General features: G+C 39.1%; 1 protein-coding gene across 1 annotated transcript in view; it reads left to right on the top strand.

Moving 5' to 3' along the window:
* The window catches only part of CCDC6 (coiled-coil domain containing 6), a 72,302-nt gene that overhangs the window by 26,671 nt on the left and 19,109 nt on the right, over positions 1–26,522 (top strand). Inside the window, exons 2-4 of the mRNA XM_037904288.2 lie at positions 857–1,006; positions 14,907–15,035; positions 25,808–25,911. Of these exons, the coding sequence (XP_037760216.1) occupies positions 857–1,006; positions 14,907–15,035; positions 25,808–25,911 (383 nt within the window). The remainder of the gene's footprint in view (positions 1–856; positions 1,007–14,906; positions 15,036–25,807; positions 25,912–26,522) is intronic.

Genomic DNA, 26,522 nt, shown 5'->3' with positions numbered 1-26,522 from the left:
TGGCCTAGAATTCTAAATTTGTTCTATTCTGTTGGTTTTAGTTAGGTGTGATCTATTTTTGGAGGTGTGAGCTTGGCTGTTGCATTATTTAGCTATGATGTTCAATTTGCATATATGAAATAGTCTGTGTGGCCTATGTGGGCTTCGAAAGTATGCGTCAAGCAGGTCTGTAATGTTTCTGCAGAACTTCTAAGCTATGAAAGAAGAGTTAGGAGGATCTAAACTCTTCAGGAAGGACCCAGGAGATGGAGGAGTTTGTGGGGCTGATCTCCTGTGGAACAGTACTTAACCTCCAAGGAGAGACTGAGTGTGAATGCTGCTTCATTTTCCTTCTGGTAAAACGTAGAGATTCTCTCCTGGAGAGAGAGCTTCTCGAACGGAGGAATAAGTGGCAGCCAATCTCTGTCCTCTGGAACTCTATGGACAAGGTGGTATTGCTGGATGATTGATGAATTTTTTAAAAACCCACCTTGTTTGTCTGTAGGAAAGGTTGAAAAAGTCAAACTGTGAAGGAGAAAAGCTGAAAGGTTGGGGTGATAGTCACCCCCAACCAACAGTGTGTGGTGGGTTTTTTTTGTTGTTGCCAGTTGTAGGCTGGACATTTCTTAATGTGATGCAGGGGGAAAAATGCTTGGATCTAAATAACTTGGCTTCCAAACTTGATACAAAGGAAACAAAGAAAGGAACATATGGCACTATGCGGGCAGAGTTTCAATGAAGGTAATGGGGTTTTACTAAAGTGTATACAGTACTTTTGAGGTCTGGGTGACAGATTAAAAGAATTATTTATTTATTTTTACAGTACTTCAGGAGCAAAGAGAAATAGTTGTAGCTTTCAATATGTCTTTTTTCGCAGCAAGCAAGGGCAGAACAGGAAGAGGAGTTCATCAGCAACACTCTATTTAAGAAGATTCAAGCTTTGCAGAAGGAGAAAGAGACACTTGCAGTAAACTATGAAAAGGAAGAAGAATTTCTCACTAATGAACTCTCAAGGAAACTGATGCAGGTAACTGGTTTCTCAGCTTGTATTTATCCTCACAGACCCCAAAGGACAAGCTTCAAGAGGCGAGTTTAAACTTTGTTCGTTACCATATTTTCAGTAAAAGGGATATGGTTAGCTTACCTATAGCTCAAAACTAAAACTTTATGGAGGAAAAAAACAAATCTCTTCTTTTTTTTTTTTAAATCTCAATAGAAAGGTGGGGTTTTTTTAAACAAACATTTCCCTGGTGTTTGAACTCAGGTTTTGTAGATTGAGAACTTGATTAAAAGTGAAGCAATTATGTTGATTTTCAGTCTCTGTACTGAGATAGAAAAGTAAATTGGATTTTAAAAATTCTTTGAGTTCTAATATTCTAAGCTTTTGTTAGTAAGACAGGTGAAGAATCTTATTTGCAGTATTTGATTTTAAATTAACTCTGCATATGTGACCCAGATAATTAGAGTGCTTATGTTAAGATGGGCAGCAGCACTTGAAACTTGGCCAGGAAACGTTATCCACATTTTTTTAAATATGTTAGTTTGATATTTTTAGTAACTTATAGCCTCTTCTTCTATTAACACTTATAATATGTACTCTACTAGTATTTCATCAACACAACTTGACATGAAGTTTAATAGTGTTAAAATTAAAGAAACTTATTTCTGCATATTCTAAGCATTTTTAACATTCTATAACTGGCATATTTAATTCTATAGGACAGTGAAGAATATATTGTTGTAAACTACACTATGGCTAATCTCCTCTGGAACCTTCAGTACTGGGAGATGGGATAATTAATGGGTGACTGCCACTTATTGGTTGTCCCTTACTTCATTCATTAATATAAATGTCAGGAGTTAAGGTTCTCTATAGTTTGTGTGCATACTATTTCCTCCCACTGTTTTTCAGGATTTATACTAATTTAGTCTAATTCACAAATATAAACTTTCAGAATTATCCTTTTCTATGAAGAATATAGCAGCATTTTTGGTGGAATGGAAGGAGGGGTATTAAGTATTCTTTTCTTGTCAGCGTAATATGTAATTTTCCTTATAGTAAAACACTCTGGAACATCTTTAGTGCAGTAGCTCTGGCAAACAGCATGGTGGTCTAGTGCATTTATTTCAGTCAATAGAGTACTTCAATTTCTGATAAAAAACTGAGATGCCTTGAACCAAATCCACCACCATCTACAGCAGAATAAAACCTCATATATAATAGCTTAAATGAAAAACGCAACTTGATTTAATTGGCTGAATTGGCTTCAAACCCATGTAATCTCTTAATGCACATGGGACTCCACAATTTCCTTAGCAGCCAAATTGCTGTACCAGATTTAATTTATATCTCTTATTTTATTTGTAAATAAAAATTTTGTCTTTCTGGTTTAGAGTTCAGCTGCTTGATCTGTATTCCAGTCCCTCTGTTTTAAAAGTGTATGCGTTGTATAGACTTACCGATTGTGACATTAGATGCATATTACAGAAATTAAAATAAACTTCCTGTCTACAGCTGTTGCAAACTGAACATATTTACATGCTCCAGAAAGTCAGAAGAGTTAAGTACATTTAGTCAGTGTTGTAGCAAACCATGATTTAGTAATATACTATAAAAAGAGCAGTCATGCACCTTCAGTTTCTTTCATCTGGGAGTCCTGAAAGACACTGGCACAGGGAAAAAGATTCTGTTCCAAAGAGAAGTTTAGCAAAATCGGGAACTTAATTCAAAAGGAGCAAGCCACTAAAGAGAGACCCTCAGTATTTTTATTCAGATTCCTTGGGACTGATGGTCTCCTGCAGATCTTGAAAAACATCTTGAGCGTCTGAGTCAGAGGACTAACCGATGAAACTGCTCCACTGCCGTGGCTATTACTGATAGCTTTGACTAGCAGCATCAGAGGGAAACCAATATTCTTGTCAATTTCCTTCTGCTACTGCTTAGGAAAAGGAAGAGCAGGAGCAGTTCAAATCACTAGCGGAGTCAGTAAAACAAAACTGCTATGACTAACCTTTCAAAGGTGAACCAAATGTATACTTCACAACCTAAGCTATAATGCTTAGGACTGAGTTCTCTTGTTTTTTTGTGCTGCTCTGGTGGCCAGTGGAACTAGAAGCTGGCCAAACTTTAGCTAGGGATTCCCCCAGTAGGTCAGTCACAAGAGGGAATAGAGCTGATGTAGACCATGCCTACACTGCTTTTCTGCTAGCCACAGTGTTGGGAATGTTCTCTGGATGGAGCTCCCTGAAATCAAATGGTGGGCAATTTTGTAAAAAAACAAAACAAAACACCCCATAACCTGACACCATGTGCCCCCTTCGGTAACTAATTTGGTTATAGAATTTAGGTCCAAAAAGGTAAAATTCTGACTACACTGTATTCACCAGTACTCAGCCTCAAGTCTGAATTTTAGTTTGCAGAGGCCTCCCGCCCCAAGTCCCATTCAGTCCATTGAGATTAGTTTCACTCTAGTTTTTGACAATCTAGATTAATTCCTGATGGCCCTAATGTCAGATCAGAAGATTTTAGAGCTTACTGTCTTATTCACTGAAAAATAGTACTGTAGTCTCCAAAAGATTAATGACTAGATAATATTTAGTCCTGCCATGAGTGTAGGAGACTGGACTAGATGACCTCTCGAGGTCCCTTCCAGTCCTATGAGTCTTATGTCCTAAAGCTGCCATGAATATTTCTGTCAAAGTAGTCATTCAGTAATTCAAAAATCACAGGGTGTTATCCTCCCCTCCCTAGTACCAACTCAGTTGATCTGAGAGAATCTGTTCTACCCTTGATATCAATAGTGATAAAATTGTGCTTATGAAGGACAAATGATACCAGATGTTCCATTTATCGTTTCTGGTCAACCAACCAGAATGTAAAGAGGAAAAAACAATATTTTTCATGGTATAGTGCAAGACATAGATCTAGCTGGATCACAGAAAACTTACCCGGTCATAAGTATTGTGGTACATAATTCTTCATGCTGAAAAAGCACATGCTTCAATGGAGGAAGTATGTGAAGCACTCGTTTTGTTCTTCCCTCCATACTTTCACAAAGGATTGTGTTTTATACTTTTTGTTCTTCCGCAATAGTTCTTAGAAACTTTTTTGCTGTTTTAAAGCACTAATGCTTAACCTAAAAAACCCAAACCTTTATTTGTATGTCTAGTTGTATGTCTAGTACAAACCTATCCCCCAGAACAGGTCATGGCTTGATTATATCCCAGATGTAGTACTATACTAAACTACCAGACATACCCTGGAATGAGAAAACAAAGGTGCGGGAACACATTTCCCCAACCACTAGGAATATGCTGAGCAGTGTATAAGGCACAACATGAAAATGGTCCCTGTCCTGAAGAGCTTACCCTACAGAATTATAAAATTTTCCTCTTTGAAATGTCTTGTCCTGCCCTTTTTCTGTGGGGATCTTGGACTTGGGCAGTTGGTACTAAAATATACACTAATTGTATATAATTTTCTTAGGTAGTTATGAACTGAGGTTAATTTTAAAGTTGATGAGTTTTGCAGATCATTATTTGGCTGAAATCTTGTCAGTTACTGATGGCTCTGATCTACCTCCATTTATGAAAGCGGAAGTTTCCATTCATATATATGAATGACTGTTTCTGAGAAGAGAAATTTGTGGTACTGTAAAGCAAATTCTCCATTTCATAGAAGAAATGGGAATAGAAGTGTTTGTCTGTAATATGGTCAAATGAACACCTCTATAGCAGCTTAACTTTTGCAATTATTGGTTCTTCTTCAATTGATGGTCCCTATGGGTATATCACGTGTGGGATAGGCATGCACAGGCATGTGCCTGTGTCCAGGAATTTTTTGTAAACAGTGTCTGTTGGCCCACACGTGCGCTGAAGCAAACAAAAGGCATAAAAGTTCTCTCCAGTTCCTTTGTGCCGCCACATGGTCTGAGTTGGAATCTCCTAGAACATCTCAGAGAACATATTTGCTCCCCCCATCAGTATTCATTCCTCCTATTGAGACCATCTCTATTCCGAGATGGCTGAGGCTATCGTGGCTTGGCAGAGTTGTTCTCCCATCCCACCTGCTAACCTTGGGGCACAGCCATCGGTACTGTCAGTTCCACTGGAGATAAGGGATCCGGCTTTCTTTTCAGATGAGTCTGAGGCCCCTCAGGAGCCTTTGCAGCATCGGACAGAGGTGGTACAAGACAGGACCCCCAGAAAATCAGAGTTCCAGCCTCCAATGAAATAGTCGGTCAAAAGATGGGTGGTACCCTGTGCCATGGGATCCTCCACCACCAGTTGATCCATCCTACTGGCAATATTGAGCTACAGAGAGGTTCAAGCAGCAACACCCAAAGGCAACTCCCTCTGATAAGGGACAGAAGCAACTTGACCTTCTCGGGAGAATGGTCTTTTCTTTCACCTCCCTCCAGTTCAGGATCTCAAATTATCAGGCCCTCTTGACCAAATATGATGTTACTAGTTATAATAATTTTTTTTAATGCCAGGACAAGCTCCCAGAGGAGGATAGAGAGAGCCCACTTTGAGGCCTTAGTGGGCAAGGGCAGATTGGTGATCAAAACTTCCTTCCCAGCTGTGGTGGATGTGGTAGATAGTGCGAGGAGGATGGCTACAATAATGGTCACAATCCTCAGCTTTTCCTAGTGAGGTGGGAAAGTACCATCCAAGATCTGCCCTTTGATACTATTAACCTATTCCACAAGAAGGCAGGTGAGTCTCTGCACGCCCTCAAAGTCTCAAGGACAGTGCTTTGCTCGCTGGGTATTTGTACTTCTCCTCCTAAGAGAAAACACTGTAGACAGGGTTAAAGGACAAGACTACCTCCTTAGTGGTTTTACCACCAACATCCTCAGGAGTCACCATGCAGGAGACAGAGAGCTTAGACATAGGAATCCAATCTCTGCAACATCCACCCCCATGTCATACTCTAACTCTGAGGTGAAGAACTTCTTTTTATGGGACTGTTGAGACCTGTATCCTTTATTGATGTCCCTTTATTCCCCTCCTCTGACATTGGGAGCCCACCTTACCCAATTTGCCAAAAACTGGAGGGTCCGAACTACAGACAAATGGATATTAGAGATTATTAATGGCCGTTATCTGAATGAGTTTCTGGTACCTCCTCTCCACAAATCCCCCTTTCCCAGTTGATTTTCATGAGGAGATTCTACGACAAGATCTCCTAAGAGCAGCCAGAGAGAAGGTTCTACCTCAACATCAAGTGAAGGGATTCTATTCCCCTTACTTCTTGATTCCCAAGAAGGATGAGAGATGGAAGCCACTTCTTGATCTGAGACAGCAGAATGGGTTCATTCAGAAAGTAAAATTCCACATGATATCCTTGGTATCAATAATTCCCTTGTTAGAGGAAGACACATATTTCATGGCTCTCAGTATGAAAGATGCATATTTTAACTGATATCCACCCAGCCTACAGCAGTTTTCTTGTTCCTCTTTGATTTATGGGCATTTCCAATTCAGAGTCCTTTCATTTGGCCTAGCTATAGCACCCAGGGTTTTTTACGAAGATTTTTTCAGTAGTGGCAGCTTAGATGAGAAGACAGGGATTTAGTCTTAACTTAGCTCAGCGACTGGCTTCTGATGGGAAGTTCCTACAAGGAAGTCTAGCGGGCAACCAGTGTCTAGCTCAGCCTTCTGCCTTCCGTGGATGTCTGCATCATTCATGAAAAGTCCACATTGCCTCCCACAAGATTCCTAAATTTTATAGGGGTGACAGTGGGCTCAACTATAGCAAGAGTGTATCTACATCTAAAGAGATTTCAGGCCATGAGTGTTCTCATATATCAGGTCACTATGGGACCCTTGTCAAGCAGGCCTTTTCCTTGGCCTCATGCACATATCGTGCTGTTTCCCAGACTTCATCTTCACAGCCTGTAAGCCTGGCATCTCGCTGTTTTGTTGCCTTTCTCTGATGAGTACACAGAAAGGTGATAGTTGTGCCCAAAGTTTAATTCTCTCATTTGCTGGACAAAATGAGAGAAGGTTGGTGTGGGGATCCCTTTCCTCACACCAACCCCTGAAGCAAGCATGGTTACTGACACTTCTTGGGTTGGGGTGTTCACAGGGGTGATCATATGCCACAAGGCATCTGGACCCTATGCGAGTCCAGAATACATATCAATTTACTAGAACTCCCTGCGGTTTGTCATGCCTGCAACACCTCCCTCCCCCCCATTCATCTGATCCAGACATGTCCAAATAATGTAAGATCACATGACAATGATATTTTATATGAACAAGCAGGGGGGAGTGAAATCTTTCCCTCTTGTGCATAGAGGCAGTCACCTCCTGGGACTGTTGCATCAGCCATTGCATAACTCTGTCAGCAGTTTGTTTAGCAGGAGTATACAACTCCTTAGTCGACTGCCCAAGCAGACCTTTTTGCAAATAATGAATGGGAGATCCACAGTTTGGTTCTCAATGACATCTTGATCGAATCGGGAACAACAGCCTGGGACCTTTTCAACTTGTGGGAGAACAGGAAACTTCCTTGGTACTGCTCCAGAGCAGTCCTGGGCAAGGGCTTTATGGGAGATGACTTGTCAATGTTGCGGAAGGGTTGCCTGTTATATGCCTTTTCTCCCATCCCAGTGATGCCACAAGTTCTGCAGAAGATCCACCAAGAAAGAGCTTGAGTCATCCTGATTGCACCCAACTGGCAGAGAGAGTTCTGGTTTATGGATCTGCTGACGCTCTCAGTTCTCCTACCCATGAACATCCCTACATTACTGGAGCTTCTAATACAGCACAAGGGTGGGTTCAAGCATTACAGTGTGGGACTGTTTCAACTGAGATCCTGGTATTTGAATGGGCATCAGAAGTAGAATGCTCACATTCTGAAAGGGTACAATCCATCCTTAACCAAAGCAGAAAATACTACAAAAAGCTGTTAGCAAAATGGAAGTTTCTCTCCCCTTGGGCTCACCAGTGTGAGTTGACTCCAGAATCAGCCAGGATCCCTGCTATCTTAGAGTATATACTTACCCTTAAGTCTTTGGGTCTTGCACTCAGTTTTCTGTGACTGCATTTAGCACCAATCTGTGCTTTCCATCCTCCGGTGAATAATCGTACAATATTCACTCATCCTGTCACAATTAGGTTTCTGAAGGGAATTCTCAGTCCTTTCCATCAATGGGGAAGTTTGAATCTCAGTAGTATCTCAGTTTTTGTTTTGTTGTCACTCACCTTTGAACCTCTGGTCACGTGCTCTGTGGCCCATCTATCCATGATAGTGGCCTTTCTGGTAGCCATAATGTCAGCCAGGGGAGTTAGTGAGCTCAGAGCACTCTGGCAGACCCACCATATACTGCCTTTTATAAAGAAAAAGTCCCATTACAAACCTACCTTAGATTTGTTCCTAAAGTAGGTTCCAAGTTTCAAATGAGGCAGAAAATCCACTTAACAGTATTTTTCCAAAACCACATGCTTCAGATAAAGAGAGACAGTTGCATTCTCTAGATGTCCAAAGGGCTATGGCTTTTTATCTGTAAAGAATGAAGGATGTTAGACTCCTTAACTATTTGTTTCCAAAGCAGAGCAATCGTGAGGGGTCAAGCTACATTGATGCAGAGACTTTCAGAATGGATCTCAGGTGGTATTACCCTTTGTAACCAATTAGCTCATATTCCCACTCTGGAGAGAGTGAGGGCTCATTCCACCAGAGGGCAAGTTGGAGCTCTTTGCATACTTTCTTGAGACATTACTCTCCAGTCTAGTCATCAACTGTGGATACAGCTCTGAGGATAGCAGTACTACAGTCAGCTGTCACTTCTGCATCTGTGCACCCACCTCCTGTCTGATTTATTGCGTGTGAATCTCCCACGTGTTGAATACATATAACGGCCATCACTCAGAGGAAATGAAGATTACTTAGCTGTAACTGCAGGTTCTTCAAGACATGTGGTCCTTATCTGTATTCCACTACCCATCCTCTGTCCCTTCAGCTCTGGATTGTTTGAACTGCGCTAAGAATGGGAAACTGGAGAGACCTTTTATGCTCTCAGTTTGGAGCACAAGGAGATCTACACACACATGTGGGCCAATGGACACTGCTTACAAAACGTTCCAGATGCAGGAGCATGATGCCCATGTATATCCCATGTGTTTGAATGGAGATAGGGACCACACATCTCGAAGAACCTCCAGTTTTATGGTAAGTAACTTCCATCTTTATTTGAATTGTATAACCGTAATGTTGCATTACCATAGCCCAAGATTTTCAAAAATAGGATCCTAGTGTTCATAATTAGGTTCCTCAGTGTCTGATATTCAAAAGTGGTGGGCACCAAGCAACTCCCACTGAAGCCAAAAACCTATTTTCTATATAAGAAAAATCAATACCAATCATGTACAGTGAATTTTGTTTAGTTAATTTTGATAGGCAGGTTTCCAGCTGTCATTGACTTCATTGCTCATTACACTTAAAAATAGGACATGTTATTTTAAGCTACACTGCACCATCTCTGGTTTGAGAGCAGCTTCAAGTTTCTTACTCCATGAAGTGTATTAGGGTGGGCTTGTTGCAATCTCCAGAGTGAGGTAAGGGAGCAAAGGTCATGTGTAATTGTTCAGGGGTACTGCACACATGTGGCTGAGAAGTGTTGTCATGAGAAGATGTAAAAATAGGAAAAAAGACCGCTAAATAGTGAACTGGCATCTTTCCTCTTCCATATGGGATTTCTGTGCTTCAAACAGAATCCTTCCTGTCTCAGACAGTGATCCTGTTTTGGATCGGACTTCCATTGGAGGCTGTCAGACTTCCAATTAAGTCCATAAAAAGAGTCTTGAGTTTTTGTAATTCTCTCCTCTCTCTGTTTGGCAATAAACACCTGATCTTGGGTGCCCATCCTAATCTGAAATGGTAGGAATGTTAAGACTCAAAAACATTCTTTCTGATCTCAACATTGAGCTGACCTGGAGTTGAACTTTCTCAAATTAAAGTTAACGTGTTCCTAAGCAATTTTGGTTAATTGAGAAATTTAAGATAAACTGACATACATGAAAGACTTTTAGACGTCACAGGGAGGCCTTGTGATATATTCTGCTAACCCAGGTAGAATTCTTGGCCTCTTATTTTTTCAAGCTATTACTGTTCTGCTGCCAAGAAATAATTGCTGCCACATTATGCAATTGCCGAACAGTTGGCAGAGTGACTTTTTTTTCATGTTACCTGAACTGTTGCATTGTTGAATCTTTGTTCTTCAGATTGGAAGGGACTTACACTCTGCATTGAGTGGCATCTGGAAAGAGCTCCTAGAATGTTTCTAATATTTTAAATGTGCAAGCTGACTACCAAAGCACGAACTCCCATTAGTAGTTTCATAAGAATTTCCCAATTCAGCATGCTATTATTCATTGCAGTTATAAAACACAATAAAATTGCATTAGTTTTTCAACTGTTATAAAATTGATTTTGAAACATTTTTATTACTTGCTCGCTTGACTTGCACTTACAATAAGAGAAGCAGATAACTTACCCAGGATGCCTATCTTTCTTAGACTGTGCTTTCTGCTGTAGTATGGCATAGCACGGTTTGCTAATGTATGTTTTTAAATGGTTGATATTAGCCTTTAGTAAAATTTGTATGCTTATTTATTGGGCTTGTAGAAGCACTGAGTTAAATTAGCTTTATGCAACACAGTATTTGGTTCTGCTGGTAAAATGCTGCATTTGCACAATGAGATAAAATACCACCTCAGCAGACATCTTGGAATGAAGTACATCCTTCGTTATCTGAAAAAAGGCTTTTAGTGACACAACCACTTCACTAATAACTATTTTTACAGCCCTTGTTTTAAATTAAATGTCTTGTATTTGTCTTTTATTTGATCGGGTTCTGCTGACCAACCAAGTCTTTGAAAAGTTTGGAAACATAGGATTCAGGGACTCTGTTAAAATTAACTACTCATTTGAGAATTATGATAACTTTCTTTGCATAACTCCATTAGATGTGTTTGGTATAGGATTTGTTGTTGCAAGTTTTTCCCTGCATGCACTTGTCACACCTTTTGAGATTTCGTGGAATATATTTTGAAAATTAATCTTGCATGCAACAGGTTTCCCAAAGGGATAATTGAGTTTTTTTACTTACAAACTCATTTATCCTTTTGACTCTCTACATTTAAAAATTAGTGAGATTCTGCTTTGTCAGTATCCTTTACCAATATTGTACTATTTGCTAGTTCTAAATTTGGTGTATCTCACATGATGACCTGTGGATAATGTTAAAGGGGACACCATCAAGTGAATAGGCATAATTTGTGTATTCGAGCAAACTAAGTGGGCAATAAAAATAGATTTGATATCTGACTCTTCTTGACAGTCCTTCTGAAAATACTATATCTTGTAAAAACAAGCTGCTGACCCCACTCAAATGTCATGTTAATGCCAAGATGCAAATGAAATAATTGTTTGCATACAAAATGTGTATCATTTACCTGATGGCATCTGGGAACAAAGCCTGTGTAACTTCTCAGTTTCAGAAATACCTTTTAAAAATCCAAATAGATTATATCTGTGGTTGAAGACACTAGACGGACTATAAAAATTTAGATTTTATTCAGTTTATCTGAAAATGCATTCATAGGAAATAAGACTAATTATTTCCACGAGAGTCAAATGTAAATATGCATTTGCATGGAAAATGCATTTGAATTCAAGAAACTCATAAGATACCAGGATCACAATAAAGGGGAAAATTAATTTTGTTCACTTAATTTTGCACTGAATCGTCAGCCAAGTATAATACACAAACCAAAGGCGTTGACAGTAGACTACTTTTTGTTTACACCTACATCAATTTTGTATTTGCTACTGTCTTTTGGGAGCATTTCTGATGCTTTCTGTCACTGCACAGCTTTCTTTTTAGCAGTCTGGCCATCTAAATTGTTTGCAGTCTTAAATTTATCCTAAGCCTGCCCATCTTTTTACCTTGCTGCCTTTTAAAAACACCCATTTACTACACCACTTAGTATTTTCATCTTTGAGACAATGTTATGTAGCTGACAGTTCCAGTTGCCAAGTGCATATTTTTTACCCTTCTCTTCAAATCGCAGCTGTCTGTGTATTTATAAGCAACCATCACTAATACCTAAGTGCTGCACATATAATTAAAAGCACAGTGTCGATCTGAAAATACTCCACCCTTCCCTTAATGCACTGTTTACTTAAGTGGATGTTTTCTGTGTCAGTGAGAGATTTAGCCATGCCAACCTGCAGCTGTTATTGGGGAAAAGCGAGATTGAAATGTCAGCATTATTAACTATTTCACTGCTGATTAAAGTAAGTAAGAAAGGAGAGGGATGATCTGTGCAATCTGAGGGTGACATCACACTTTGTCATGAGAGTTTGGTGTCTGGGAAAGTACCACCACTAGTTTTCTGCCATACTTTGTCTTGTGGAATCAAAAGAACAAAGAGGAGAAGAGCCCCAGGAAGTTGCTTCACAGCCCACCAAAGAGGTCAGAATCCTGCAGAACCCAGCACAGCAAGTCCTTACCAATTTTTCTCACTTGGGCAGTGCTTTCTTCTGTGCTCCTCAGGTACTCAGCTTTCTGATGTGCTTCATATATTTGAGTCAAGTAGAAAAGAAAGCATTCCTGTGGCTGGAGCACTGTTGGCTTTGCCGAAAATCAGATGGAGCCATTGGAGTTCTGATCAGCACAACCTTGTGCTTTGGCTGCAGTGTGCTCACGCTGCTAGGATCGGATTTAATGGGTCCTACAATAGGTACAGCATAAGTGAGTGAGCCTCATCATTTCCTCCGATGCAGATTCCACACCCAAGCATTAGCAACCATGACGTGATGAGCCAGATTATGCAGTTGCAGCAAAACTTGATTAAATAATAAATGTTTCTGGTTCATATCATTTATTAGGTTAGTTTTTGAACAACCTTTCTGATTTTATTTGTCTGATAGGCTGCTGATGTTAACAGTCCATAATCACACACTTGACATTAGCAGCAGTGTAATGTAGACTCACTTTATATCAACAGAAGGGTTTTCTGTTGGTCTAGGAACATCACCTCCCCAAATGAAATTAGCTAGATTCATGGAAGCCCTCTTTCATTGACAGAACCCATGGTGTAGATGCAGCCATGTGAGCATTGCTACATTGGTCAAGGATGTGGGTTTATTTTCACATCCTGATTAAAGTAATTATGCAAATATAACATTTCATTGTAGACCTGACCTAAGACTTGCTGGTCATGTACCTCTTCATTGTTATTAATTCACTAACTAAAAGTTAACCTGATTATCAGCAGCTGGCTTTGGTATTAATTTTCATGAGAGAATGGGTCCAGTTTTTTTTTAAATTAGAGCAAATTTTAAATTGATAAGTGAAAAACTTGCATTACCTTGAGCTAGGCACTGCTGTGCAAGGTTTACGTGCATTTCTGTTGTTGCTCCGGTCCCTCGTGTTACAGTCTTAACTCTCTCTTCTGAAAACTCTAGTCATACCATATTTTTGGGAGTGGTGTTGGGTGGGTATTTAAGGTGAGCTTGAAGATATGACCATCAGACACAGGATTTAAATTCTGGTCTACGAAGGTATAAGACTAGGGAATAATATACTTATGATATTGAAATTACAAATTGTGTTTTTTCTTAGAAAGTTACCTCTGTTTTAACAATATTATGCTACATAATAGCATTTCTCAATTTTCATACAACTTGTAATATTGGAAGTGCATGCATTTTAAGAGATCTGGTGGTGAATGAGAGAGAAAATGGTATTAAAAATTTGTGCTGCTTGTTCAAGCACTGTACGTAGGGACGATGTCAATAGTCAGAACTTTTAGTGGTAAAACAGGCAAACTATTGGAAAAGGTCTGGGATCAGCATTGAGCCTTTTCTTGTTTATCCTCATCTGGATACACTCACAACGAACTTAGTGAAGGAGGCAACTTGGTGCATGCTGTTTGCAGATGATATTGTTCTATACAGTGAGGGAAAAGATGGTCTAGAAAAGGATCTTGAAAAAAGGGGAGATGTGTTGGACAGACATGGCCTCAAAATAAGTATAGGAAAAAGAGTAGGTGGTATGTAATTTTAACAATGTGAACAATGAAGAATTATCCTTGAAACTAGATGGGCAGACTGTATCGAAAAGGTAAAGTTTCAAGTATCTGTGTTCCAGAATCTGGGGAAATGGAGGAAGAAATTAGAGCTAGGATAATAAATGCATGGCTCAAATGGAAAGAGATAAGTGGTGTAGTATGTGACAAGAAGATACCAGTAAGATTGAGAGAGTCTGTAAAAGAATAGTCCATCCAGCTTTAATGTGGGCAACAAAGAAGGATGACTGAATGATCTGTTCCAGAGAAATGTGAATGTTGTGGTGGATGAATGGGATAAGGAAGAAAGACCCCAGAAGAAATGTATGTGTTAGAAATGTTCAAAGTAACGCCCATAAACAAAAAAAATGGAGTTCAGGCTCAAATGGTTTGGTTATGTCAAGTACCGTCCTGACAACTAAGAGTCCAACAGATCAAGATTCAATGAAAAAGAGGCTGACTCAAGAAGTTGTGGGACGTCATAAAGAAAGACGTGGTGAGATAGAGGACATGGCAGTGAACAGAGCACTTTGGATGGAGAGGACTCCAAGAGCTGACCCCGTTTGATGGGATTAACGCAAGAAAGATTTTTGTCTTTGCTAATATTTGGAAATTTATGCTACGTTAATCTGTTTTATATATTAAACATAATTTAAAATGTTGATCTTAAAAAGTGTGGTGTATATTTTCAGATCTTCTATGAGAGTTGAATATAGCCAGTAGAGAAGACTTTAATATCCAGAAAGAATAAATGTGGTGGTGCTTATAGTCCTGTGTAATCTGCTTTGTAGTCTTTTATAATTTTGCATTGAAATATTTTCATATGTATCTTGAATTTTTAGCTACAGCATGAGAAGGCTGAACTGGAGCAGCATTTAGAGCAGGAACAGGAGTTTCAAGTGAACAAGCTGATGAAGAAAATTAAAAAACTGGAAAACGATACTATTTCTAAGCAGCTCACTTTGGAGCAGGTAAACATCTATTTTCTGTTCTTTGAAATAAAGTGTTTATCCTAGAGAACAACTTCTGTTCAGATTTTTTTTTTCACTGGGGGAAAAAGTGATTTAAAAATACATAATGTTTTAGGCTCCAAATTTGACCCATTTCTTAAAATCTATAATTTAGCTGGAGGTCATTGTTCAATTTTTTACTGTTTTGGGATAGGAAAAAAATGTTATATTCAAAGGAAATAGCTGATAGAATTTTGTGATCTTTATGGTAAATTATTTAATCTTATGCTTCAGACTGCCTATTTGTATAATAGTGCTTCACAGGGCTGTTACAAGGTTTGTAAAGTACGTTGGCCTTTTGGGCACTGAGAAATACTGGTGTTGCCACCACCATTATAACATATTAGCTCACCTGTACCCACTTGTAGCCACATACAAGTCCTTGAAACGGAACACAGGTGTTTACAATGAAGCAAGGGAAAGCACAAAATGATAAAATAACTGAGTAAAACATAGCTTAGTCCCACATGGTTTTACCTTAAAAACAGATGTATGTTTGTTGTTCAGCAGCCACATCTCAAACACCACATCGTTCCCCTCAGTGTATGTACTTCTACTGGAGAAGTTTGCACATCAGTCTGTCCACTGCTTCAGCAGTATCTCTCTCACTTAATGCAACTGAAAGACCACACAGAAAAAAATTATTGGTTGAAAGTTACTCCCCATATTTCCAAATCCACTTACCTCAACATAATGCTCCAGCATCTACTTTATGACCCTGCTTCTTTCCCATCTCATAGGAGTGATACACACCTGAGGGGCCACCTTGTAATACTTTGGAAAGGAGGGGTGACTTCCCTCCAGACCCGGATGTCCTATCTCTGTATTGTAGAGGGAAACATTAGAAAAAGTAACTTAGAAAACAGCATCATGAAAGCTTATGCTCAAATAAATTTGTTAGTCTCTAAGGTGCCACAAGTACTCCTTTTCTTTTTGCGAATACAGACTAACACAGCTGCTACTCTGAAACCTAAAATTAATATTGAAATATAGACTATATAAATGACAATAAAATCATCTCCTTCTCTCCGCCAGCACTCACACCTTTTAAAGGTGCTAATATTGTGTCTAGCACTGTCTAGCACTTAGCCTCTAGGCTCGTAAACAGACTGGTAATGAGGCTGGTGCGAGCTGCTGCTCTTCACCACGTATTAGATGCTGTCTCTTACAGTGCATATGCTACCCCCACTTGACACGTGTTTCCCACCCCTGCTTTGTGGATAGGGAAAATGCGGTCTCTACTTCACACAGGGAATAGTTCAGTGTAGCAGGAGAAACTCCTGTTTCATCCTGGCTTTGTGCAGGGATTCAGGGAAATAGACTGAAAAGCTGTACACTCCCAAAGTGGCTTGGAAAGACTCTACATGAGGACTCCCAGAGCAAGGGCAAGCATATCATTATGTTCATACATGATACTAGGTAATGAAACTGTCAACAAAGTTGGAGAAATTATACTCAAAATGCAAAACATAAATAGACTGTAAATAGAGAATTAACACTTTCATTTTTAGTAATCCAATTTATGGGATTTTTTTATATTCTATTGCAAATGATTTCAAATGAGTTGGGAGTTGTCTTTGTAATGTTGGAATGGAGTGACTTTTAAATCATTTGATTTTTTGTAATTGATTTAAATTGAGGCTCTGTAAAACTAATTGGAAAATGTGTGCTGTCGCAATTTTAGGTGAAAACTTTAATGAATTAAATTATAAATTTTTTACAATACTTTTATGGATAGGGTATCTTTTGAATTTTACAACACTGCTAGAGGCAAAAATCAAAATACTGGAAACTGAAGTCCTGATCTTGCAAATACTTAAGCAGGTGTACTTGATTCGCATTTACTGTACTTCAGTGGGACTTTCTCTGTTTAAAATTAAGCATGGACATTGCATCATTAGGGAGCAAAAACTGTTCTTATTCAACTTCTTGTGGCATAAAGCTGTCACTTCAAAACCAAAAGCTCCACACTGAAAAGTTATTTCTACTTTCAGTATATTAACAAAATTACTGTGAACTTTTTATAAAGATAGGCCAGACTTTTCCAACCCATATTTAGGCACCTAATTGTGGGATTTTCAAAAGCACCTAGTGATTTATGAGTACATGTGCCATTGACTTCAAAAGGCAAAACCTGATGAAGCATCGCCTCGCCAGAGGATTTCAGCTTTCTTTATTTATGGAAATTGAGCATATTGGAAGGATATGTTGGTTGCAAATATGTCACAGGCTATTTGCTAATCAAGTTGTTTGAATTTGTGGTCTCCTCACAATACAAGACCCTAGACTTGTCTTTTTCAGCATAGAAGAGCATTTTAAATGTGAGACTAGTAGAATTCCAGAATTTACATAGATGTTTTTTTCGTACTAGTAACTGGAAAACTAATGAAAGTATCACACATACACTTTAGAAATGGAACATTATAAAATGGGATGAAAGTAAAGAATTCTCATGTAATTAAAAAATCTGATTTAAATAAAAAATTTCTAATGTAAACATGGATTTTAATTATTTTAACCATGATTTTATGCCCCCTACTTTGTTTTGCACTTTGAACATGTCAAATACTATATATACTAAATATTATTCTGTTTTTCTGTCTGATACTTAAATATGGATTAGAAAATTAGGTGGATGTAGTACCTGACAAAATCATGACCATCACAATCTGGAAACAAACGTTAAACTGAAGTAACTCTCTTAGCCACAAGGTGGTGGTGGAGACCACTTAGAACTAAAGTGCAGACAAACTGAATTGAAGTATCAGTGCAAATAGTGTCTGTAAATTTCTTGTGTGTTGGAGCTGTTTGGTCCCAGGATATTGGAGAGACAAGGTGGTTGAGGTAATGTGTATTATTGGGCTAATGTCTATTGCTGAGAGAGACAAGCTTTGAAGCTTACACAGAACTGTTCTTCTGGTCTTGATACAGAAGTCTTGGTAAACCTGAAAACTCGTCTCTCTTGCCAGCAGAAGTTGGTTCAGTAAAAGGCATTACTTCACTCACCTTGTCTCTCTGTAAATTCATTAGTATTTGTCATGTTACTGTATCTTGGGCAGACAGCTTGGTAAAATTGTGGAACACAAAACTTTAATAATCAAATTTAAATACAAGAAGTAGGTTTTTGTTAGAATGTTCAAAAAACAAGAAAGTTCAAAGATAAAAGGACTGTGGTGTTACTGTGCTGTCCTCCCGTTTTCTTGTACTTAGGCACCTGGTATAATGCACTAATTTTATGTCTGTGCAAAGTTGTTTTGAGTCAAGGATAGATGGTCAATCTTGTCTTTGAATTTTCTTGCTCCTATGAGTTTGGTGTGTTAAAGTTTTTGTTTATATAATTTTCTCTTTTCAGGATGGTAAAATAAATCCGAAGTTCCTTTAAACCCCCTATAGCACATTCTTACTATTTCTCTTTCTCTCCCCCCCCCCCCCCCCACTTTTTTTTAAAGTTAAGGAGATGAATTGAAACAACACTTAACTTCTCTGTTACTGTTATGTTAATGCCTAGAGACCCCAACTGAGATTGTGACCCCCTTGTGCTACAACCTGTATATGCATGTGGTAAGAAACAGTCAAAAGGCAAGAAAGGGAAAATACTATACAGGTAGGGATTTTAAGGCACAGAGAGAGAATGATTTCCCCAGAGTTACCTAGGTGTGGCAGACCTGGTGCTAGATTTGAATAAGACTATCTTGATGTTGATGTTATGCTTGAGGAGGAGGAAGGATGATTTTAAGGAATGGTTTCAAACTATTGTGGAGACAATATGTGTTAACATCAGAGGCTACATTGCTTGCTGTGTTGGGGTTCTGTGGGATCCAACACTGTCATAGATTCTCAGATAGTATTGGTGACCCATTGTGTCTTCTACTGCACATGACTAAGTTCACTATCTCTAGTGCAGAACTTGAAGTGTCTTCATCTCTTCCAGATTTGAGTACTATAATGTGCTGTTTTTGTGGCACAGGCCAGGGCAACCCACTCCAGGAGTAATCCATTCTGACAGTTATGATTCTGCAGTTCATTTTGTTTTAAAAATATTTGTTTTCCCTTGTGTTTCTGAATTTTACGTGATGTAGTTCTTTGTCTTAAGGCAGATAGCTGAAAACAATAGATCTGAGAGATTTTAACTCTCATTGAGACATCACACTCTGAAGCATAACAGCTAAATTTGAAACTCTGGCAATTTCATTAGCTGGATATTTTAGCTAAAATGAACTGTAATGTGCTTCTCCATTGTTGATGCAGTGATACAGGATGAGATGGTTGTCACAGTTTGCCATCCACGTGCTGTAGTCTGCTGTTGTGATTGCAATGCTAGTTGTGGCCTCTTACTGTTTCTTCTTTCAGCTGCTTCCCTAATGAGCAAAGCACAGAGGGCAGCTAGAAGAGATGCAGTTGGGGAGATAAGTAGGACTTTAGCTAAGAGTAGAATCTAGGGCTACAACCGCCCCGTTAGCCCTAGTTCTTGGAACAAAAAGAGAACAGGATTTGATGCTTAAGAAGAAAGGTTACTCTTTGGGGCCAGCAATATGGTAAGGTGTGAAGGAGAAAAGGGATGGATGAAGCCCAGAGGTAGAGTTGGGATGCTGTGGGAAACAGTAAGTTCAAGTCCTGCGGATAGTTCAACTCAATAGAGTTCAAAAAGGAGACAAAGGAAAAGCATAGGGAAGAAAGAACAATACGCACAAAATATGGAGTTTTGAGGGGGATATAGGTGGAAAACCAAAGAAAGGAGGATGGATGGCAAAGAAAAACAAAGTGCAGAAATTATTGTGGTCCTAAAAATACCATTTGTTCATTATAGAATGCTGAACGTAACTAAGTTTGGTGAGAACCTAAGGACCATATTCTATCATCTGTGTCTATGCAAATTTCCACTGACAGTGGGAATTTTCCTGTTAATCAGAGCGTAGTGTACGATCTTAACCATGTAGCCATAGCCCCTTGCCCTTAGTTTAAAATGTAACTAGTCCCTGCCAAACTCATTTTGTAGACACAACTGACTTTAGTCTGGGCTTGAAGTCCACTTGGAAGCTCCTTAGTGCAGAACACAGCTGCCTGCGAAGAGCTACAGAAGGATCTCTCAAAACTAGGTGACTGGGCAACAAAATGGCAGATGAAATACAGTGTTGATAAATGCAAACTAACTCATATTGGAAAACATAATCGCAACTATACATATAAAACGATGGGGTCTAAATTGGCTGTTACCACTCAAGAAAGAGATCTTGGAGTCATTGTGGATAGTTCTCTGAAAGCATTCACTCAGTGTGCAGTGGCAGTCAAAAAAGCAAAGAGAATGTTGGGAATCATTAAAAAAGGGATAGATAATAAGACCGAACATATCATATTGCCTCTATATAAATCCATAGTACGCCCACATCTTGAGTACTGTGTGTGGTTGTGGTCACCCCATCTCAAAAAAGGTATATTGGAATCGGAAAAAGTTGAGAAAAGGGCAACAAAAGTGAGTAGGGGTATGAAATGGCTTCCGTCTGAGGAGTTATTAATAAGACTGGGACTTTTCAGCTTGGAAAAGAGACAACTAAGGGAGGATATGATAGAGGTCTATACAATCATGACTGGTGTGGAGAAAGTAAATAAGGAAGTGTTGTTTACTCCTTCTCATAGCACAAGAACTACAGGTCACCAAATGAAATTAATGGGCAGCAGGTTTAAAACAAACAAAAGGAAGTATTTTTTCATACAATGCAGTCAACCTTTGGAACTTCTTGCGAGAGGATTTCGTGAAGGCCAAGACTATAACAGGATTCAAAAAAGAACTAGATAAGTTCATGGAGGACAGGTCCATCAGTGGCTATTAGCCAGGGTGGGCAGGGATGGTGTCCTGAGCCTCTGTTTGCCAGAAGCTGGGAATGGGCAACAGGGCATGGACCACTTGATGATTACCTGTTCTGTTCATTCCCTGTGGGGAACCTGATATTGGCCAGTGTCAGAAGACAGGATGCTGGGCTAGATGGACCAATATGGCTTTTCTTATGTACATCCCATTCCAGCATTTAAGGTCTATAAGGAAATATTTGCTTTCCGTACCTATATTTGAACACTTTGTGCTGCTGCAGGTGCACTAGTGGCAGTGGAACATCCATGGTTGTGGACCCTTGCTTCTGGAGTTCACTTCACTTGGGAGTCCATCAGAGCCTGTCTCTTGACCTTCAGGGCATGATGCAAGGCTCATTTATTTTTAGTGGCTGATGGAATCTGAGTTTGTTGGTAATTGTTGATTGACTGAAGAAAATTTATATTACTTTGTTTTCCTCACATAAGGTTTTTTCAGTTGTGCTAGGCTGTACCTGAAATGTAAAAGCAAGTAAAAGAAGAGTTCAGATATGATTAATGTAATCTGAATTGTATGAATTAAGTGATGCAGAGACCACTGTACTGCAACAGCTGATCTGTAGTCACCCCCTATCATCAGGTGATCATAGAATCATAGGATTGGAAAGCACCTCGAAAGGTCATCTGGTCCACTATCCTGTACTCATGGCAGAAGTAAGTATTATCTAGACCACCCCTGACAGGTGTTTGTTGAATCTCCATCATTGGAGATTTTTAAGATCAGGTTAGACAGTCTCCCTAGGCAATTTATTTCAGTGCTTAACCACCCTGACAGTTAGGAAGTTTTTCCTAATGTCCAATCTAAACTTCCCTCTGCATACCTTCATGGTGTAGTAACAATGTGTATGGTGGTAATTTTGGCGGTAGGGAGGAGTGAATTCTCAGAATGTCCTGTATTCTTCCAAGCACTGGAGAGATGAATTGGCTAAAGAGCAGTGTGCTAAACACTTTCAGTATATATCTTCAGCTTTTGCTAGAGTCAGGATCCACATTCTAATGCCTTGAATGTTTACTGCAACATACTGTTTCTGGACTTGACTTTTGGTTGTATTAAATATAAATTTTCTTAACTATTAATCTAGAATCTCAATTCAAAAGCACTTTTTAAAATTAAAAAATAACTGTCTGTATTAAAGATTCTGTCACACAAATACAAAGGAAAGGCTTATTAGTTCTTCCTTCAGTTTTTTTACTTTCTTTAACTGATGGTAGAGATATTTATTTTCATTTTTAAAAAAGTCATGATTTGAATACAATAGTCTTTTCATTAGCAGTAACAAATTTTGTACTCAGCTTTGATGAAAAAACTTGTGCATGGATCAAAAACTTGTATTTGGAAGGTAAACTATTTCATGAAGCACTTCAATATCTAATTTTGCTTTGGTATCTGAATTAATTTATTAATAATGACATTTCACTTGTCTTAGAGGAAGGGTGCACTGTATATAAGGGCTAAAGCACAGGTCTGAGATTCAAGAGATTTGGATTCAGTTTCTGACTCAGCCATAAATATGCAGAATGGCTGTGAGCAAATCATAATCTCTGTTCCTCAGTTTTCCCATTTGTAAAATGAGAAAATTTATTTCCACATCAGGTGTGGTGTTAGTACAGGTGAGTCGCATCATACGCGCATTTAATTTACGCGAATTCAACTATACGTGCTCGACAAAAAAAGAAAAATAACAAGATACCTGTAAATAGTGCGGGCGATTCCTCCCACCATTCCACTCAATGAGTGTATGCCCCGCGGTGAGCGTGAGATGAGAGAAGTGAATCTGCTGTTCCCTCAGTCGGTCTCAGTTCCTACATGCCTCTCATAGTGTGAGCATCTCGCACTGAGTGTGATTCTAGTGTTTAAAGATACTGTACATATTTTTCATACCACATGAAATTTTCGTACAACATGTCCCTAAACGCAAGCCAACTACTTCATCTGGTGCTCAACTGAAGAAACAGTGATCTGTTCCAACGCTGGAGAAAAAACTGGCTGTGTTGAACTTATTGAGAGACGGTATGTTGGTCTCCAACATGGTGCGTAAATATGGCCGCAGTGAATCTAGCATCCGTGCCATCAAGATTCGAGAGAGAGAAATTCGTCAAGCCGTGGCATCAAGTGCTCCAAAAACTGCTAAGGTGACAAGCCAGGTGCGTGATAAGACTTTAGTGAAGACTGAAAAGGCATTAAACTTATGGCTGGAAGACATGAACCGTAAATGTGTGCCTATCAATAGCAACACGTTGCAAGAAAAGGCTCTTAGCCTCTATGTGCTGTTCAAACCTCCCGCTGAAGAAGGTTAGCCTTCTGATGAGAAGGAATTCAAAGCCAGCCAAGGTTGGCTTAACAGTTTTAGGAACCGCTTCAACTTCAAAAACATGCAGACTACTGGTGAAACTGCATCTGCAATGAAGAGGCAGCAAAAGCCTACCCCGAACAATTAAAGAAAATCATAGAAGAAAAGGGCTATCTTCCGGATCAAGTTTTTAATGCTGACGAGACTGGCCTCTTCTGGGGGGGAAAAAAAAAAATGCCCAACTGCACTTACACTTCAAAATCAGAAAGACAAGCCCCTGGCTTCAAAGCAGCTAAAGACTGTGTGACTGTGTTGTTTTGTGGCAGTGCGGCTCGGCATTTAATAAAGCCTGGCTTGCTCTACAGGGCTGCAAATCTCTGTGCCCTAAAAGGCAAGAACAAAAATCTCCTGCCTGCATTCTGGCAATCAAATAAAAAGGCTTGGGTGACGGCAGCATTATTTCTGGATTGTTTCCACAAGTGTTTCATTCTGGAGGTCAAGCGGTACCTTGAAGAGAAAGGACTTGACTTTAAAGTGTTGCTGATCGTAGACAATGCTCCTGGCCACCTTGTGGCACTCCGGTTTGCGTATAACGACGTTGAAGTAGTCTTTCTCCCCCCCCCCCCCCCCCCAATACCACCTCCAGCCTCTTGACCAAGGAGTGATTTGCTGTTTCAAGGCCACGTACACGAGGCTTACATTCGCACGGATACATAGTGCTATGGATGCTGATCCCAATCTTAATGTGATGGAGAGTTGGAAGTCCTTCAACATTGCCAACTGCATCACTTATATTAAATAGGCAATGGGATGCAATCAAGCCTGAAACAGCCAACGCATGTGGGCGAAAACTATGGAAAGAATGTGTGAATGATTTTAAGGATTTCCCAACCATTGACAAAGAAGTGAAACGCATTGTTCAGGTGGCCAGGCAAGTGGGTGGTGATGGCTTCGTCGACATCTTTGAGGAAGAAATTGAAGAATTAATTGAGAGCCATAGAGAAACATTAACTAACGAAGACTTAAAGGAACCGATAAAATCATCTACAGAAGACGAAGATGATGACGACAAACAGGAAGAGCAGCAAGTTGGAATCTTCATAAATTTGCTGAAGTGTTCCAAGGAGCGAAATACTGGAATGATTTAATTTCTGAATACGATCCCTCTATGGAATGAAGCCTCAAAATCACAAGTAGTATTACGGACAATTTGAGACCATATCAAGAAATGTTTGAGCAGCTCAACAGACAACAGTGACAGTTGCTGATCACCATGTTTTTCAAGGAAAAACAACCAGCAGCAGATGAGCCTATGCAATCAACTTCTCAAGCTGAACCAGAGCCAACCACTTCGTCTACAATTAGCTCTCCGTCACCTGGATCGACATCAAGCCCTGATGACCCCTGTAATTACCCCTCTGTAATTAAAAATACAGTACTGTAAAATTATATTTTGCATATATACTCTTTATTATATACCGTACATTACTGTATACATTATACATTTATACATATTACTCCACAGGGATGTATACACAAAACCATGTACAGTATACTGTATTTTATGGGCGATTTAAGGGATTTTCAAGGGTAATTTGACTATACGTGATTTTCGCCTTACGTGCTGACTTTAGAACCTAATCCCCACGTAAGATGCGACTCCACTGTATCTGGTTGGTTTGAGATCAACAGATGGAAAGTGGTATAGAAGGGCAAAGTATTAAAGCCTAAGTACATTTCATTACTGTTACTTTTCTCTTCAGAACTACTGAACTTCGATGTCTTCACAGTTACAGCTGTGCCTGTTGAACTTGCAATGCATTCTCATCCAGAACTGACTACTGTCCAGCTTCTTTTGGGATATTTTGATGTGTTGGATTTTTCCTATTTTCTGGTAGCTCATACTTGAATCAGTAATGGTTACTAGTCTTTTAATAGCCATTTGATAACTGAGAAACTCTGTGTACCCTAGTTTCTGCTGGTATTAGAATTTGGTTCTATAACAGTTATCTAAAAATAGAGAAACCACTTTTCTTCATTGCTCTCTGCGTTTACCTGTGGTGCACACAACTTTCCTGTCATGTCAAGCAAACATAAACCTCTGTAGTGTCAACTTTTGTTGTTTAATTCTCCACTTTAAATTTTTTTTTAAAATCACCCATAAAAATAATTGTATATACAGTAGATGTGTAAGCAATGAATACATTGTCAATTAAAATTACTGTGACATATGCAATGAGTTGTGTGTCTGCTAGGACCTGTCCTTTCACTTGCTGGCCACATTGCCTCTCTGTGGTATGGGAAAAGACAAAGCAACCCAAACTTGGGAATGAGAGGTTCTGTGAAGAAGGGGTCCATGTAGGGAGAAAAGGCAATGCACACTTAAGGCAGTTTACGTACCTGTATTGATGTGGTTCCATGATCTCCATTTACTTTGACGCTATTCACTATTTGTTTTAATGAGTCTACAGTTTTTCCCCCCACATTTAGCAATAGGCTGAATATGAAACTTTCCAGAATAAAAATCTTACACAGTAAAGTCAATTCCCATCTTTTTCACCAAACAATTTTCTTCCTCAGCTAAGACGAGAGAAGATTGACCTTGAAAATACATTGGAACAAGAACAAGAAGCACTAGTGAATCGTCTCTGGAAGAGGATGGATAAACTTGAAGCAGAGAAACGGTTTGTCTTGTCATGTGTTCATTATTATAGATACACCATTTAATACTTCATTTTTGAGTCGCAACAGGCTTGTTTGATCTGCCAAAGGCATAGAAGTTACAACATTTCAAAAGTTACTTGTTTACAAGAGACAATGTATCACATACTTGGCTGCTTAAATTTCCTAAAAAGTAGTAGTACAAGAAACAAGGGAACTGGGAAACCAGGGAGGAACTTGCAAACTTGCTCTCTTACTATTTGCTGATAGGCTGATTTTAATGCTATTTTAAAAGGTGACCTGCAAAGAAAACAACTGGGCTTGTACCCTTTCTTTGCTGCTTTATCTTGTATAAAGAAGTCTTGAAAGTGTTTCGTTTTTTCTTTTCTGCTTGTTTATCCCATAAGAAAGTCAGGTCCCTTGTAGCCTGGAAGACTGACTTAAGGACGAGTGAAATTGTGACATCGCAAGAATGGAGAGAGAACTGAGTAATTTGGGAGAAGATATTTTTCATCATTTTTTTAAACTTTGTTTTGTCTTTTAATAGCTTTTTAATTTCAGTGACGAATCTTTAACCAAAGGCTCTCTTAAAATAATGTTATACAATCTTTCCCTGCTGTAAGGGTATTACAGC

Source organism: Chelonia mydas, chromosome 7 (assembly GCF_015237465.2).
Source record: "Chelonia mydas isolate rCheMyd1 chromosome 7, rCheMyd1.pri.v2, whole genome shotgun sequence".
In the NCBI taxonomy this organism is placed as follows: domain Eukaryota; kingdom Metazoa; phylum Chordata; order Testudines; family Cheloniidae; genus Chelonia; species Chelonia mydas.
This window is presented reverse-complemented; position numbering and strand designations above follow the sequence as displayed.